Source organism: Delphinapterus leucas, chromosome 6, assembly GCF_059928025.1.
Source record: "Delphinapterus leucas isolate spDelLeu-1000000601 "Yukka" chromosome 6, BTC_Dleu_Yukka2, whole genome shotgun sequence".
Taxonomy (NCBI): domain Eukaryota; kingdom Metazoa; phylum Chordata; class Mammalia; order Artiodactyla; family Monodontidae; genus Delphinapterus; species Delphinapterus leucas.
Genome location: NC_143134.1, coordinates 92,154,933 through 92,171,135, shown reverse-complemented (window position 1 = coordinate 92,171,135; position 16,203 = coordinate 92,154,933). Strand labels below are relative to the sequence as shown.

The 16,203-nt window shown below is 46.8% G+C and overlaps 1 protein-coding gene across 6 annotated transcripts in view; it reads right to left on the bottom strand.

The window, feature by feature from the left end:
• Positions 1-16,203, bottom strand: part of GALNT12 (polypeptide N-acetylgalactosaminyltransferase 12) — a 68,146-nt gene that overhangs the window by 12,194 nt on the left and 39,749 nt on the right. The window contains exons 11-13 of one of the 6 annotated variants that reach the window (XR_016393444.1): positions 5,139-16,203; positions 4,506-4,801; positions 1-1,865 (exon numbers count right to left, since the gene is read on the bottom strand). The exon at positions 1-1,865 is cut by the window's left edge and continues 12,194 nt beyond it. Coding sequence is in view for 1 of the 6 variants with exons in the window: in XM_022600205.3 (XP_022455913.1) it covers positions 16,198-16,203 (6 nt within the window). In the remaining 5 variants the exon portion in view is untranslated. The other 5 variants (XR_016393447.1, XR_016393443.1, XR_016393445.1 and 2 more) reach the window with 5 other exon arrangements.

The window sequence follows — 16,203 nt, the reverse complement described above, 5'->3', positions numbered from 1 at the left end:
AGGCTGGTCAGGCTGCACCTGGAATGCTGTGTTCTGGGGACCAGCCCTTAATGGGAACACTGAGAAACAGAGGATGTCTGGGGCCAAGATGGGCTGGGAAGCGTCTGCATGTCCCATCCTATATGGAAAGAACCACAGCTGAACCTTGTGGAGAAGGGCAAACTCTGGTAGATGTAATTCCTTATCTTCTCATCCCTGTCATGGGGAGGACTAAGTGACCTCATCTGCGTGACTCTGCAGAGCAGGACAAGGCAGTGGAAAGAAGTCACTGGGAGGCACAACCAGTTCCAAGAAAAGGGGGTAACCAGAGTGGAAGGCAGGTGTGGCAGGTGGTGAGAGCCTGCAGGGCTCTCGACAAGGCTGGAGATGCTACAGAAAGGATTCTTCTAAGGCAGAAGTTTTTACCTGGAGGCTCCTGTGGGCGTGTGCCGTCAGCTGTGATTGTGTGCAGGGCAGCCACGTGCACAGACATGCATGCTCTCCTAAAGATGGGGGCCATAGCTTCCTTGAGATTTTCAAAGGAGTCTGTGATCCAAGCAAGATTCAGTGGGCTGGTCGCTGGGAACCTCCAGGGTCCCTGCCCACTCTAAGATCCCACGGCCCCAGTGTAGGTGCACAAACATCCCCAGGGATGAGGGATAAGGAAGCTGGATTTTTCCAGCTCTATGCCTCTGTCTACACCTCACTGCTGTTCTGTCCCAGTCCTGAGGCCCAGGGAATGACTTGGAGGGAGCCTTAATGACTGTCCAGACTTCAGTGTGCCTGAGAATCACCCAGTGAGAGTATTAACATGCAGATTCTGGTTCGGTAGGTCTGCGCTGGGACCTGAGAGTCTGCATTTCTAATATACTCCCAGCCAATGCCAGGGCTGCTGGTCCATGGCTCATGCTTCGAGTAGCCAGGGGCTAGTTGGGCGGTAAAGCTGGATGGGTAAGTGAAGAGGGGAAGCCTGGCACCCAGAGTCCTGGGCACAGGTCAGAGATCTGGTTCTATGAAGCTGGGCAGCAGGGGCCTGACCTCCCGGCTGCTCTCTCAGACCTTTAAGTTCCACTGGTTTTGTGGGCCTGGCCCATCTGAGCAGTTCTGTGCCACACTCAGCTGATGGTGCCAGGGTGGGATGGCACCAAGAAGAGGGAAGGAGGCCCCAAAGGCCAGCTCTGGCAACCTCATGCTGTCACACCCACTCTGCCCAGGCCACTGGCAGCAGGCTGGGACCAGGTCATTCTTTACGTGAATGAACAGAGCTTGGGGAGTGGTTGAATACCGTGCCATAGTCAGATTAGCTTTTAGAAAGACAACTCTGCCAAGTGGGAAGGAGAAATTGAGACACTGAGGCTGAAAGGGAGGCCGCTCAATGGGTTGTTTATTCCATGGCTCAGGCAAGAGAGGACATAGGTTTGACCTGAGGCAACAGCAATGGGATGCAGGGAGGAAACTAAAGAGACGGCCCAGGACTGAGCCTTCTTGGATGTGGGGAGTGAATCTAAATGTGAACCCCAGGCTTCTGGCTTATTTGGTTAAGTGCTGCTGCCATTCAGTGAAACAGGTGTAGCAGAACACTTCTGGTTACAACTGGCTGAAAACCTAATCAAACTGACCTTTAAAAAGAGGAAAAGTAAAGTGTACTGGTTCATATGACTAAACAACATGAGGGTAGATCTCAATCATTTCAGGCCCACCTGGATCCAGGGACTCAAACCACATCATCAGTATATTTTCTCTCCATCTCTTGTAACTCAGGTACTCCGCGCTGACTCTGGTCTTGACAGCTCCTCCTGCATTGTCACAAGATGGTCACCAGTCTCATGGTCACAAGGTGGCTGCCAGCCAGCACCTCTCGGAGCTATATCCTTCCAGGTTTAAATCTAACAGAAACAAATGAGAGCTTGTGTCCTAGCATTTGCATGGAAGTTCTGAGATTCACCAGCTTAGGTCACACGCTCACCACTGAACCAATCGCTACGGCTGTGTTAACTGACTTAGATCCATGAGTTTTGCTGGAGTCATACAGACCACAGAGACTAAGAGGGCAAGGGGCGGATCCCAAAGAAATACTGGGGTTCTTGCCAGAGTAAAGGGAAGTAGAGGTCAGGGAGACAAACCACATCTTTCCAGCTTTGTGGACAGCAGGGGAGAAAGAATAGCAGGTTGGGGAAAGAAAAGATGACGAGCCCAGGGTAGAATGTGTTGTTTTTTCAGGGTGGATGGGACAGCCGGAGGGAAGTGCTCAGCGGGCAGCAGGTTGGGAGAGACCCAGGCTGGGGGGAGATGTGCGAGTTGCCAGTGTGTACATGGCAAGAGAGAGGCTTAAGAGGGCGAGTAATGCCGTGGGCTTTGGAAACCATTCTGGGCTCCCTGTCTCAGGAACAGCACATCCAGTCTAGTGAACGTCTCTTCCTTCCTTTGCTCCTCAGGATTTGGTGGTGGGATAGCTGCTGCAGCCCTGAGGCAGGCAATGCCCCAGCTTCCATCTTACAGCTCTAGCTCTTTCTTCTTGTCTTAGATGCTTTGCACCTTCCTCTCCCTTAGTTGATATTAGGACCTGAATATATTTGACAGCTATCTGAGCTATGGATACAGCAAAGGCAAGAGATCGAAGCCAGGTCTTGGTGCCAGGCCACGATGTGACGAAGCCAGGACCCTTCAGGGCTGATGAGCATGTGCTGGGAATGACACAGGCCAGCACTTCACTAGAGACAGAAGGACAAGCAACTCCAAATGGGGATGACGTCGATGACTTCTCCCACCTCTGCTGGTAATGTTCTCCCATGCCCTCGTGCAGTGGGACTTATGACAGCACCAAAGAAGGGAGGTTTGTAAAATGTTGCAACAGGAGGAGGGGACTCGGTGGCCATATAAGTCTTGTGGTATGGCCTGTCTCTGTGTCCTGGTGGCTTCCCAAGGGTAATAAATGTCACTAGTGTCACTGCCAGCCAGTGTGTTCTCTAACTTCATTATTTTTTACCTGGTAGTTCCTGGGACACAGCTATTGAAAAAAGTCCTGCCAAAGTGTGCCTACCAGACTTCCGTTATTCCCTCCTTCCTCACCATCAGAACCTTGAGTTTGTTTAGGATGGCAAAGTGCCAGCCAAAAAGCCCACACTTGTCGGCCTCCTGTTCAATGAAGGGGTGACAGGACACAGGACTGGACGGAGGCTGTGTGAATGTGGATATTACTCCACAAACATGTGCTCTCCTCTGCCACTGCGGATGGAGGGTGAGTACTCACCCACTGATGTTGGACTTAGCTCCATGACTTCCTTTGGAGCGTTCGCAGAAGGAATAAGCAGAAACCTTAAGTTTGCTTGCGCAGTTTGGCTTGCTTGCTCTGATGACTCACCATGAGAAGAATCCTCCCCGGCTTATCTCTGCTTGTTCAGCCTGGGTTCCAGAACTAGTGCACTTGGAACCGACCTAGACCAAGACTGGCTGGCCCAAGTCTGGAGTGCTGCCCAGCTGAGCCTGGCCAGCTGAGTTTGGGGGTGGTTGTTACAGAGCGTTACTGTGGCAATAACTGACTAATACAGAAACAGGAAGGGTCTTCTGGGAAAGCTCTTTAACGGCGGACAGGCTCAGTTAGCAGGTCTTTTGCTCTTTACCCTTCTCATTCTCCTTGAATGATGACAAACTAAATGCTTGGTGGGGGGTGGGGGAGCATATTACAACTACAGGGTGACAGGCACATGCTAAGCATGGTTGAATGGGAAGACAGAATGAGCACCATCCCTAACAGCACCACAAAGCCACCAAATCAGCCCTGAAATGCCTAACTCTGGACTTCCTCTTATGTAACAAAAATAAAGCCTTGAATTTGATTAAGCCACTGTTTTTCCGGTTTCTGATACTTGCAGCTGAATACAGTTCCTAACTGATGGACACAGGTAACCGTTGGCATTGAAGCCACATCTGTGTTTGAGGTCTCTGGGGGAGAACATAAAGGGTCCCCTAGGATCCTGGGGAATGTGGCTCAAGGATGTTGGAAAGGAAGCCCACAGAAGTCTGGGTTGAGTGGAGAACTAAGAGATGTGGTAGCCAGGAGCCTACCTGGAGAGTAGGAGAAAATGCCTGGAGACAGGGGTGGACCAGGCCAAATGCAATGGTGAGATGCAGGAACATGAGGAAGAAAACTTATCAATGGATTTAGCAAACAAGAGGTCCTGGACCTTGGCAGGGGTAGTTCAGTGCAGCGTTGTGGACAGAAACCAAACCACAGAATGTGATAGAATCTGCAGCTCTGGGGGATGGACACTCAAGGGAGGATGATGCAATGGGAGGAAGCTGCCCCTCGGCCAGCTGCAGTCTTGTCCTGACTGCAAAGACCATTTTTCCTCACTGCCTCCAGGGTGACCTCTAAACTCCTCAGCTTGGCATCCAAGCCCCCCACAAGATGTGGACCCTGCCAGGACCTGGCCTCACCTCCCAGCCTCTCTTCCTCACATTCCAGTAACACCACTGCCCACCATTCCTGGCCAGGCTGCCCTCCCCTTGGACCGCCTTCCCCCTACCTATCCACAGGCTGCTCAGCCTTTCAAGATGGCACAGATGTCACCCCTCTCTGAGGAAGACGAGATCAGCCCTTTCTTCAGGCTCCTCCCATCTCTCTGTTTCCACCTTGAATCATAATCTCCTGGGTCCAGGTGGGAACAGGGTCTGTGCTGTCTGGCACTTGTACGGGGCCAGTAGCCTTGGTGAGTGTCATCAGGGGCCGGTGACAGTCTGCCCTCCACGAAGTTCCCAGGTCAGGGAGACCATGCAGGCATCTTCAAGTCCACATCTGTCCCTTCTACTCCCACAGAGAGGGCTTTCGAGAGATCAGGAAGGAAGCAGAACAATTAGCAGGGAAGCCTGAGGGCTTTCTTCCCTTCCTTCTCCTCTCTGAAGCCTTCCCAGGGGGCAGCTGCTTCCTCCCTCTCTTTTTAGAACAAGACGACATGATTGTGACCAAATTTAGAAAACAACCAAAAATTACAATAAAACACAACCCATGTTTTAAAATCCATTTTGACAGCTCCACCCCACTAAAAGGAACGTCTCTTCTGAGGGGTCAGCAGCACGAGCAACAGCAAGGCAGACTGCCATGTCAGGGGCTGGGAGGCTGGTGGGGGGAAGGGGGCCCTTCTCACCAAAGACAGACCTACCGTATCAACCAACGGGTGGGATGATGAGACCCCAGGGGAAGGGCAGGGCCAGGCATGGGACAGAGGGGTCCAAATTCAAGGGAGCATCTTCTTGGCTTCTTGTTTCTGCCAACAGCTGGAAAGGAAGGATGTTCTAGAAGCCATCTCAGAGACCAACCACTGTGGTTGGACCCCTCCTTAGCACAATGCTACTTTTAGCACATTGTTCTGTGTTTTGTGGGGAACAGAGGGAAACCCAGGTAACCAAACAAACAGTGTCACCCACCTCATATAATAATAATAGCAACCAGGTACTGAGTGAGTACTATGTGCCAGGCAATATGATAGGAGGGTTTTCTTTTCCATTTTTTTTAATCATTGCTAGGAATTCTACATGAGTCATGTTGCATCAGAGAGATTATCACAAGAGAAAAAAAAAAAAAGATCTTTGTGGGCCAGAATCAAGGAGATAAATTTGTCAGGAACAAATGTAAAGGTGTGATTTGCAAGTCTGGCATTCAAGAGGCAGTTTTAGTAAGGCTGCATTAATAAAGATAAAAAAGCCAGATTAAGGGAGGTGATAATCTCACTGAACTCAATTCCCATCAGTTCAAATGGGACCCATTCTCTCTGAGCCTCAGTGTCTTCCTCTATAAATTGAAGCTAGAAAATACCTCCTTTGTAAGACTGTTGTGAAGATTAAACAATGTATGAAAATATTAGTTCAGTGCCTTTTAAGTAGCACGCTCTTAATAAATGGCAATGACCATAACTGTTAAAAACCTTGGCATTTAAAATGGAGTTGCAATTTTCTCCCAGAGGAGGGAAGAATCTGGACGTGCATATTGTTGTCACACATCTACACCCCTGTTATAGGCAGAGGAAGGAGACTAATTCTGCATTTCCCCAAAGGACAGAACCATGTTCATTTGGCAAAAGCTAATATTGAGCCAATTCCAGCCAAATAAAAGGAATTGTAATAATGAAAAAAGACTGGAAGGAAATGCTTCCAAATGGTGCTGTCATTGGGTCGTGAGAACTTAAGTGATTTCTTTATATTCTTGCATAGTTTCCAAATTTTCAGCTGAGCATATATATTTTTTAATAATCTGGAAAAAATTAAGTGTTTAAAAAAAAAAAAGAAGATGGGACTTCCCTGGTGGCACAGTGGTTGGGACTCCACGCTCCCAAAGCAGGGGTCCTGGGTTTGATCCCTGGCTGGGGAACTAGATCCCATGTGCATGCCGCAACTAAGAGTTTGCATATCACAACTAAGGAGCCGGTGAGCCGCAACTAAGGAGCCCTCGAGCCACAACTAAGGAGCCTGCCTGCCACAACTAAGACCCAGCACAACCAAATAAATAAATATTTAAAAATTAAAAAAAAAAAAAAGAGAGAGACATGTCAGGAATGCTGTAGTAGAAGTGGGAGACCAGACTTGATTTGAGATTCTGCCAAATGTGAATCTCATTTCCAAGCTTCAGAAAACTGAAATCTGGGACTTCCCTGGCAGTCCAGTGGTTATGACTCCACGCTTCCAATGCAGGGGGAACAGGTTTGATCCCTGGTCGGGGAACTAAGATCCCACGTGCCCTGAGGCATGGCCAAATAAAATAAATAAATAGCTGTAATATTAAAAAAAAAAACTACATTAAAAAAAAACTGAAATTCATTCCCAATACAGGCAATGCAGTAGGAGGGCATCCTGCCCTCACCCTCAGAGGACAGGGAACAGGCACCTAACAAAGTACCACTTCCAGCTCCAGAAGCACAGGGACCGACTGCTCCAACAGAAGGTGTCACCAGGGTCTCAGCAGCCCGTGAAGTGGGGAGGGAGCTTTCCCCCCAGCATTAGGGTGAGACTGGTCTCCTCACTGGGCAAGTTACCATCAGAGTGTGGCAGAGTTAAGTCTTCCCTCAACTTTTGATTAAGAAAACAACCTTGGGCTGGATTCTAAAAGGCAGGAGTGAGAGGCAGGGGTGGGTGATGAGACAGATGTTGGTACCAGCAGCAGCAGATGTGGCTTCTGGGTCCAGCCTTGTCTCCCCTCCATGTGTGATGCTGGGTAAGCCCCTTCCCTCTCTGGGCCTTGGGGTCCCCACCTGTAGTTTCAAGAGGTTGGACAGAATGAGTTCAAAGCTGTTTTACAGCTCGGAATCAGCAGCTGGAAGCCACAGGCCCTTGGCCATACTTTCTCGAAGTCTCCATGGCCCAATGGACCTCGGAAGTCTTTCAATCCCATTGTTCTACCCCTGACCTTAATGAAGCCACATCTGGAGTATATCTCCTCTGATCCCTGTTTTGTACAGTTCCTCACAGCTGGATCCCCATAAATCAATTTGTTTTGCAGACAAGTTCCCAGAACTGTCCAGAATCCTACCCAGAAAAGGCAGTTTTATTTTGCCTCAGTTTCTGGTTCCAAAAGGAGTGAGCTGAGCCTAGTCTACCTCGGGACAAGCTCCCCGAGTCTTCCAAATCCCGTGGCCTGCTAGGGTTTTGCAGAGAGGCTGAGGCTATTGCTCCTGTCCCCTACCCGCAGGCACAAAGGATGAACTGGCCTGGTGGCCCCCTTCTTGGCCCCTCTTGAGGAGCAGTGCCCCCACTTCATGGCAAAAAAATTGGACTGAAGTGACCCCCAACCCCCGGCTGCTCTTGGGTTCAAAGTTTTCCCAGAGATGAACTAGTTATGAGAGGAGAAGGGTTAAAAAGCTAATTTCCGGGCTTCCCTGGTGGCGCAGTGGTTGAGAGTCCGCCTGCCAACGCAGGGGACACGGGTTCGTGCCCCGGTCCGGGAAGATCCCACATGCCGCGGAGCGGCTGGGCCCGTGAGCCATGGCCGCTGAGCCTGCGTGTCCGGAGCCTGTGCTCCGCAACGGGAGAGGCCACAACGGTGAGAGGCCCACGTACCACACACACACACACACAAAAAGCTAATTTCCTTGAGGATGGAGAGGGAAGAAGGACTAGGAACCATTAAGGACTCCTGCTTGTTTGTTCTGTCATAAGGCACTGAATCCAGGACTTCTATGAAGAGCAAACATTCTGCAGGCAGGAGTTGAGACACGTGTTTTTTCTGACAGCAGCTCTGGTCCTCAGGATATCTCTGGGATCGAGCAACAGAGAATCTGTGGCCAGGAAATGGGCCCTGAGTCCCCATTCTGCTGGGTGCCCTGAGCCTGCCTCATCTCATTTAATCCTCACAACCCCCTAGAGTTAGGTCCTAGCACTGCCTCTATTTTACAGATGAGGAACTGTGGCTCAGAGAGGTTAAGTAACTTGCCCGAAGTCACAAAGCTGGCAAGTTCACCAGACCAAATTTATATCCAGGTCTGTCCTTCTACATATCCCAATGTCTTTTAAATCTACCCTGCCAAATAAAGCCAAACCTAGGCCCCTAATTGTTTCCCTACTAACAAGACTTTGAGACCAAACTCCATTTGGGAGAATTTTTAAAGATCATTTTCAACAAATACACTTGCTTAAGTACATGTGCTTAGCTTAAAAAGCCTAATAGCACTCAAGGTTCATAATAAAATCAGCAGTCCCCTGTCCCAGCCCTACCCAGATCTGGCTCTCAAGAGAGCCCCTCCTCTCAACATTTTCAGCAATTTCTTCCAGTATTTGCCTCAGAACTTCAAATAAAACATTAGCCCTGCTTTCTCACGATTTTTCAGTTTTAGACCATTATTACTGACTTCCTATTATGGAAAATGAAGTTTCTCTTATACCATTTCTCTCCCTCTTGCTGTCCCACCCTACAGCCCACTAATGTCGTTTCACTGCCCTCAGAGCATTTGGGGGGTCCTGAGCTAGATGAGACTCCTCTGCAGGGATGGGGAATGGAGTCTTGACCTTCAGTTAAATGCAGAAGATTTAATGCAAGCGTCTATCTTTACTCCCTCACAGAACTCCAGTGAAAACCACATTCCATAATGATGTTTTGAAGAAGGGAGGGCTGACAGCCTGGAGGAGAGAAGATTGAGACACATATCCTCTCTCCTTGAATCTCTGAGGGGAAGAGAGAGCACACATGCTGGGTGGCCTCCAAGCGGGGGGTCCAGAGCAATAAGGAGGCTACAGAGAGACAGATTTCAGCCTCGTAAGAAGTTGTCCAAGAACACAACAGATGACCTGTGAAGGGGGGAGAATCCCCCCACCAGCAGTGGGCAAGCTAGGGCTGGCTGGCCACTGCTGGGGACAAGGAGGGACTCCTGCTTAGGAGGGAGTTGAACACATGACTTGTAAAGTCCCTGCAAATTCTATAACCCAGTAACTTGCTTCCTTTTATAACAGTTGGCAGTCAGAATCCAGTGGTGCTGTGCAATCACTGTTGAGTTAATAACCAGAGCTGCCCAATAGACACACCCATCGGGCAATTTCTTTTTAGGACACTGAAATAACCATCTTAACAGTCTGATGAGCAATCAGTTCCACTGACCCTTGCCTTGTAAAAGAAGGTTCGAGATGATTCACAGAGCAATCATGACATGGCAGATGGGACAGAACTCTCAGTCCCACGGGCTCTAAACCCTCCAAAGACAGCAAAGTGCTGGATGGGGCAACCGCAGGGGATCTGGCCACGGACTGTGGGCCTCCTTGGCTTTGCAGCAAGAATCTCAAAGGAAAAATTGAAGAAACACCCCCCACCCTCTTCTTGAATCCTGCCTTCCTACTCTTGCCTCGTTTTAAAGAGAAAGAGGGCAGAGTGTGGGTGTGGGCAAAACGGAGCCCACCAGGACAATGGCACCTGGAGGAGCAGGTCTGCGCCCCCAGCGGCTCTGAGCCTGGAGCTCTATGCCTGGCTCTGCTCCCTGACGTGGCACTTGCCCAGAGACGTGACTCTGCTGTGACCCCTGTACTCTCCAAGCAGGACAGACTCTCATTAATTCTCGTGCCATGACCAGCAGTGTGCTGTAACTGGACTAAGAGTGAGGGGAGGGCTGTGGCCAGGGTGTACGAGCTGCCTGACTTGGGCAAGTCGCCTCCTCTCCCCTCCAGGAGGTACCAGGTCCCAGGAGTTACAACTGAGCTCTGGAGTAAGACCATCTGAGTTCAATTCTAGCACTGCCCCTGATTAGCTGTGTGACCTGAGACAAGTTCCCTACACTCTCTGAGCCTCAGTGTCCTCACCTTTAAACTGGGGATGGGGGAAGCTGAGGGGAGGGGAGGACCAACACCTACGTTACTGGGTGTTTTCAGCATTAAATTAGCTCATTTACATGAAGTGCTTAGAGCGGTGCCCAACTCATGGTATTACTGTTATTATTATTATCAGTCAGCAGATGCTGATAATAAAAAGGAGACAGCAGTCCTCACTCGGCTGACTTTATAGGAGCAAACAAAATAAAACTCTTGGAAACAAAACTCTAAAGTTGTGTCTAAGTGTGAAAAATTTGGTGTACAGTGCATTAAATCTCACAAACATTAGGAGACTGTAAGAGGCCAGCATTTCCAACCCCACTTGCTTAAATAAACGTTGCGGCTATGATACAACAAACCATGTGGCAAAGTCTTTAGAACTTCTTATCAAGATAGGAAACTAATTTTCCTTTTTATAATTTAATGTAATGCAGCAAGCCAATATTTGAAGATACAATTTTTTTAAAAAGAGTACCAATCTAACACTTTAAGGAAAACACACCCAGGCCAAATTTAGAACACTGATTACTACATAGACTGACAGGTATTGACAAAGAAAACGCTGTCCCTAACTTGCTGTGTGATCTCAGGCAACCCCCTTCCCTCATGGGCCTCATTACCACCTCTACCCACTGGGCAAAGGATGATCTCTGGGTGCCTTCCAGGTCTGCATCCCATGGACCTGAGATTTGGAGGATTCTTTTAGATCAACAGACACGCCTGCAACTAAAGCATTGTGATATTTCCTGAGCTGACAACACCATCTAGTGTGTGTGTGAGAATAGACACCAGTGACCGGGCAACCAGGACCTGCATTCTTATTCTCACTTGAATAATCTGCTACTCAAAATTTGATCCAGTGTGGCATCACCTGCGTGCTTGTGAGAAATGCAGGATCTCAAGGCCTATCCCAGACCTGCTGAACCTGAATCTACCTTTTAACAAGACGTCAAGTGATTCCCACGCACATTAAATTGTGAAAAGTACTGCTTTCACAGGAGGAGAAAAGGGAAGCTCGTTAGCGCAGGAAATTTCCCTTTAACACATATCCAGAATCGACCCATATAAATAAAACAAATCCTTCCCAACTCACGTGTAAGGAGACTGTCATGCAACGAAGGTTCAGGTTCTTGGGAATTTTTACAAGTTTTCAAAAAGGAATCTTCTGGAATGGTAAGTAGGCATCTGATGAGATGGGCATCCCTGAGCCAGAGTTTCAAATGCACCTGCATTGTCTACATTGTTATTAATGTAATAATCATACTGATGAGTCTTTGTTTCCACAAATTCAACATGAACTTGACCACTCTGAGCTCCCAGAGGCCACCTCAGGTCCCAGCCACATGGCCCATCACAACATGGCAGCTGATTTCTTCAAAGCCAGCAGGAGAATCTCTCAGCAAGCGACCTCTAGAGGCTGAGGTTTGCAGTCCCGCGACCTCAAGGAACTGAGTTCTGCCAACGAACAGTGGGCTTGGAAGAAGAGCCCAAGTCCCAGATGAGATAGCTGCCCTGGCCAACACTTTGATTTCAGCCAGTGAGATCCAGAGCAAAGAACCCAGCTAAGCCATGTCCAGACTTATGACCTATGGGAACCACTATATTTGCCGCTATATTTGAGGCAATCTATTACACAGCAATAGAAAACTAATAAAGATTTTGGTACCTGGGAGTGAGATGACACTGTAAGAAATACCTAAAATGTAGGAGCAGCTTTAGAATTGGGCAGTAGGAGGAAGATGGAGGAATTCTGCAGCACATAATAGAGAAAGCTTAAATTTCCTTAATTAAACAGACTGTTAGCAGAAATATAAATGTTGAGGATGCTGCTGGTGAAGGTTAAGAAGAAAGTGAGGAACATGTTATTAGAAAGTGGAAAAAGGAGATCCTTATTATATAGTGGCAGAAAGCTTAGCAAAATCGTCTCCAGCAGCTATGTAGAATTTTTAAGGGATGAACCTAGTTATATAGCTAAGGAGATTTCCAAGCCGTGCTGAAGATGCTGCCTGGTTTCTTCTTGCTGCTTACGGTAAAATGAAAGAGGAGAGAGATTATTCAGAGGGAAAACTGTTATACAAAAATTAAGTAGGACTGAATTATTTAGAAAATTTTCAGCCTCTCCAGATGGCAAAAGAGGCTAAAAATCAGAATGGCTACTGAAAATGTGGCATAGAGAAAAGACTGAGTGTGTGACTGTACAATCTTTTTTTAAAACCTCAGAAAGATCAAAAGCGCAGAACGTTCAGTCACACAAAGGGCCCTTTTAAGAGATAAAGAGTGTGTGCATGTCATGGATCTTCTTGACTACACCAGGGGCATCCAGGAAGCTGAAGGTCATTATCACTCAGCCTTCTCAACAGGAGGCCAAGAGAGAAAAGGGATTTGTTTGAAAAGATCTAGTGGATGTGGCTTCCGTCTAATGGAGTGAAAAGCAGTGAATCCATGAAAGACCACAAAGTTCTTGAGAATTATCTCAGCAGAAATCCTGCCAGCTGGGGGGACTTCCCTGGTGGTCCAGTGGCTAAGATTCCATGATCCCAATGCAGCGGGCCCAGGTTTGATCCCTGGTCAGGGAACTAGATCCCGCATGCCACAACTAAGACCCAGCACAGCCAAATAAATATATAAATAAATAAATATTAAAACAAAAAAAAAGAGAAGAGAAATCCTGCCAGCTTGGACAAAATGGGACAGAGAGAGAGAGAACAAAATGAAAAGAGGAGGTTGGACAACCAAAATTCTACTGGTGGGAAGCAGGCTCACAAAACGACTCAGCTGCAAACGTGTGTTACTTTTCATAAAATAGTAAGGATGACAAGAAGGTGGAACCACGTGCCCAGAGGGAAGAGCCAAAAGCCCCTGATGATTATTCCCAGGTCTTGAAATTGAATCAAGAAAAGTCAAACATTTACCTGATTTCAAAACAATTATGGACCCATGACTCCTTTTGACTTTCATTTCCCCCTGTTTGAGCCAGAATATCTATAAACATTATCCTATGTCTTCCTGCCACTGTATGTTGGGAGTATTGGGGTGGATAAATGGCCTCTTCAGTGTAACAGATGGAGAGCAATGGTGTCCTAGCAGCTGCATATACTGAAATGAGCTGCACCTGGACCTGGACCTGATTTAGATTTTGGACTTTTAGCTGATGAGATTTAGATTTAGATGATGAAAATTTAGACTTTGAACTCATGCTGTAATGAGATGAGACTCTTGGGAACCTTGGGAGGGAGTGAATGTATTTTGCGTGTAAGGGATGTGAATTATTGGGGATCAAAGGTGCACAGTGATAGGCAGAAGTCTAAGATGACCCCCCAAGATTCCTGCCTCCTGGTACACATGCCGAATATAATCCCCTCCCCTTGACTGTGTGCAGGATCTGTGAATATGATGGCATATCACTCCAGAGAAGGAATTACCTGGATGTAATTAAGGTCCCTAATCAGTTGACTTCTGAGTTAACAGAAGGAAGATTATCCTGGGTCAACCTGACTAGATCAAGTGAGAACTTAAAAGAGATAAGAATCAGCAACAGACATTCTCCTACTGGCCTTGAAGAAGAAAACTGTCATGTTGTGTAGAAGGCCATATGGCAGGGAATGGAAAATGGCCTTTTAGAGCTGAGGTCCTCAGTTCTACAGCCTCAAGAAACTGAATTCAGCCAACAATCAGTGAGATCACAGATGAGATCACAGCCGTGGTGGACACCTTGACTGAAGCCTTGGGAGACCCTGAGCAGAGAATCCAGTCAAGCCATGTGCAAGGGACTTCCCTGGTGGCACAGCACAGTGGTTAAGAATCTGCCTGCCAATGCAGGGGACACGGGTTCGAGCCCTAGTTCGGGAAGATGTCGCGGACCAACTAAGCCTGTGTGCCACGACCACTGAGCCTGTCTGTGCTCTAGAGCCCATGAGCCACAACTACTGAAGCCCGAGCACCTAGAGCCCATGCTCTGCAACAAGACAAGCCACCACAATGAGAAGCCTGTGCACCGCAATGAAGAGTAGCCCCTGCTCGCCACAACTAGAGAAAGCCCGCACACAGCAATGAAGACCCAACGCAGCCATAAAAAAAAAAAAAAAAAAAAGAGCCACGTGCAAACTTTTGACCTACAGGAACTGTAAGATAATATATTTAACGTTTTAAGCTGCTAAGTTACAGAGCCTTCAAAGCAGCTATTAAAAATATATTCAAATAATTAAAGAAAACTATAATTAAAGAACTAAAGGAAAATATGCTAACAATGAGTCAATATATAGGAAATCTCAACAGAGAAACAGATACTACTGAAAAGAGCCAAATGGATATTCAGAGTTGAAAAAAAATGACTACAAAAAATGACTACTGGAATAAAATGACTACATAGCTCAACAGTTTGATTTGACAGAAGAAATCAGTGAATTTAAAGATAGATCATCAGAAATTATCCAATTTGAAGAACAGAGAAAGGGGCAGAAAAAATATTTGAAGAAATAATGGCTAAAACCTTCCCAAATTGATTTTTAAAACATTAAATTACATTCCAAGCTCAACAAACTCCAAGTACAATAAATACAAACCACATTTACACATATCTTAAACTGCTGAAAGACAAAGAGAACATCTTAAAGGCAGCAACAGAAAAATGATTCATCCCATACAGGTAACAAAATGATTAATGGATGACCTCTCAGTCAAAACAATGGTGACACTATGGTAGTGTAATCCCAAATTCACTGTGCTGAAAGAAAAAAATCCTTGTCAACTAGCATTCTATATCCAGCTAAACTATCTTTCCAAAAACTGAAAGCATAATAAAATCATTCCCAAATAAACAAAAACTGAGAGAATTTATTGCTAACATATCTATCCTAGATGAAATACCAAAGAAAGGCCTTATACTGAAAGAAAATTACACCAGAGGGTTACTCAGACTCACAGGAAGTAATGAAGAGCATGGAAAATGGTACATAGATGGGTAAATATAAGAGACTGTGTGTATATTATATGTGCATATTTTTTCTTTTTCTCTTACTATTTAAAGCAAGACCTAAACCACTCTGTTACTGAGTTTATAACATATAGATATAACATATATGTCCATAATAGCACAGGGGAGGAGACAGGAGCTATACTGACACAAATTTGCTAAATTTTACTCAAATTAACTCAATACTAAGAATGAAGAAGATTGTAATAAATCCAGGAAGCATAATATAATCCCTTAGGGCAACTGCTAAAAAAGTAACTAAAAAATATATCTGAGAACTTAACAGAGGACATTCTTATCCATATCATGCAGATGAGGAAATGAGTGCTAGCAGGTGAAGCAACCTACCCCAGCTGGGGCTGGGCCCCAAGATCCTGACTCCACACAACAGGACTGGAGGCCAATCCATACCTTCCAGTGGGGCAGGTGGAGACCTACCCAGGCTGAGACTCCTCATCCATTAGTGAAGGGAAGATTCCTCAAAATATTGTAAATTGCCTTACAGTCTGAAAATATCTTCCTGGACACCCTGAATATTTTTATTAGTTCTTCCATCCTAAAAATTACCACGTAGAAACTGCTGGCGAGAGTAAGAGGGATGACTTCTCAAGCAAAGCTAATTACCGGCAGTGTCCAGTGAACACGCCCAAAAATGCTTGTGTAGACTCCCAGCACTCATTATGAATTTGATCAGCATTAATTTTCTGTCTGCCTGAACTGTCTTCCTATACCCTGGGAGGGGCTGACACCCCTTCAATGGAGCTCAGACTGATACTGCAGGAAGGGCGGGAGGAGGGGGCAGGGCAGGACTTCTTACCTCCATTACAGGCCGAGTGGGCATCTCACCTGCTTTATAAGTTACCACAATGGAGGAGGGAAGCTTTGGCCTCACAGCATATTACATTTACAGGAGAACTGAGCTGTGCTGGAAGGAGTTCATATCGTATTCCTGCCTGCTGAGGAGCTATTTAATC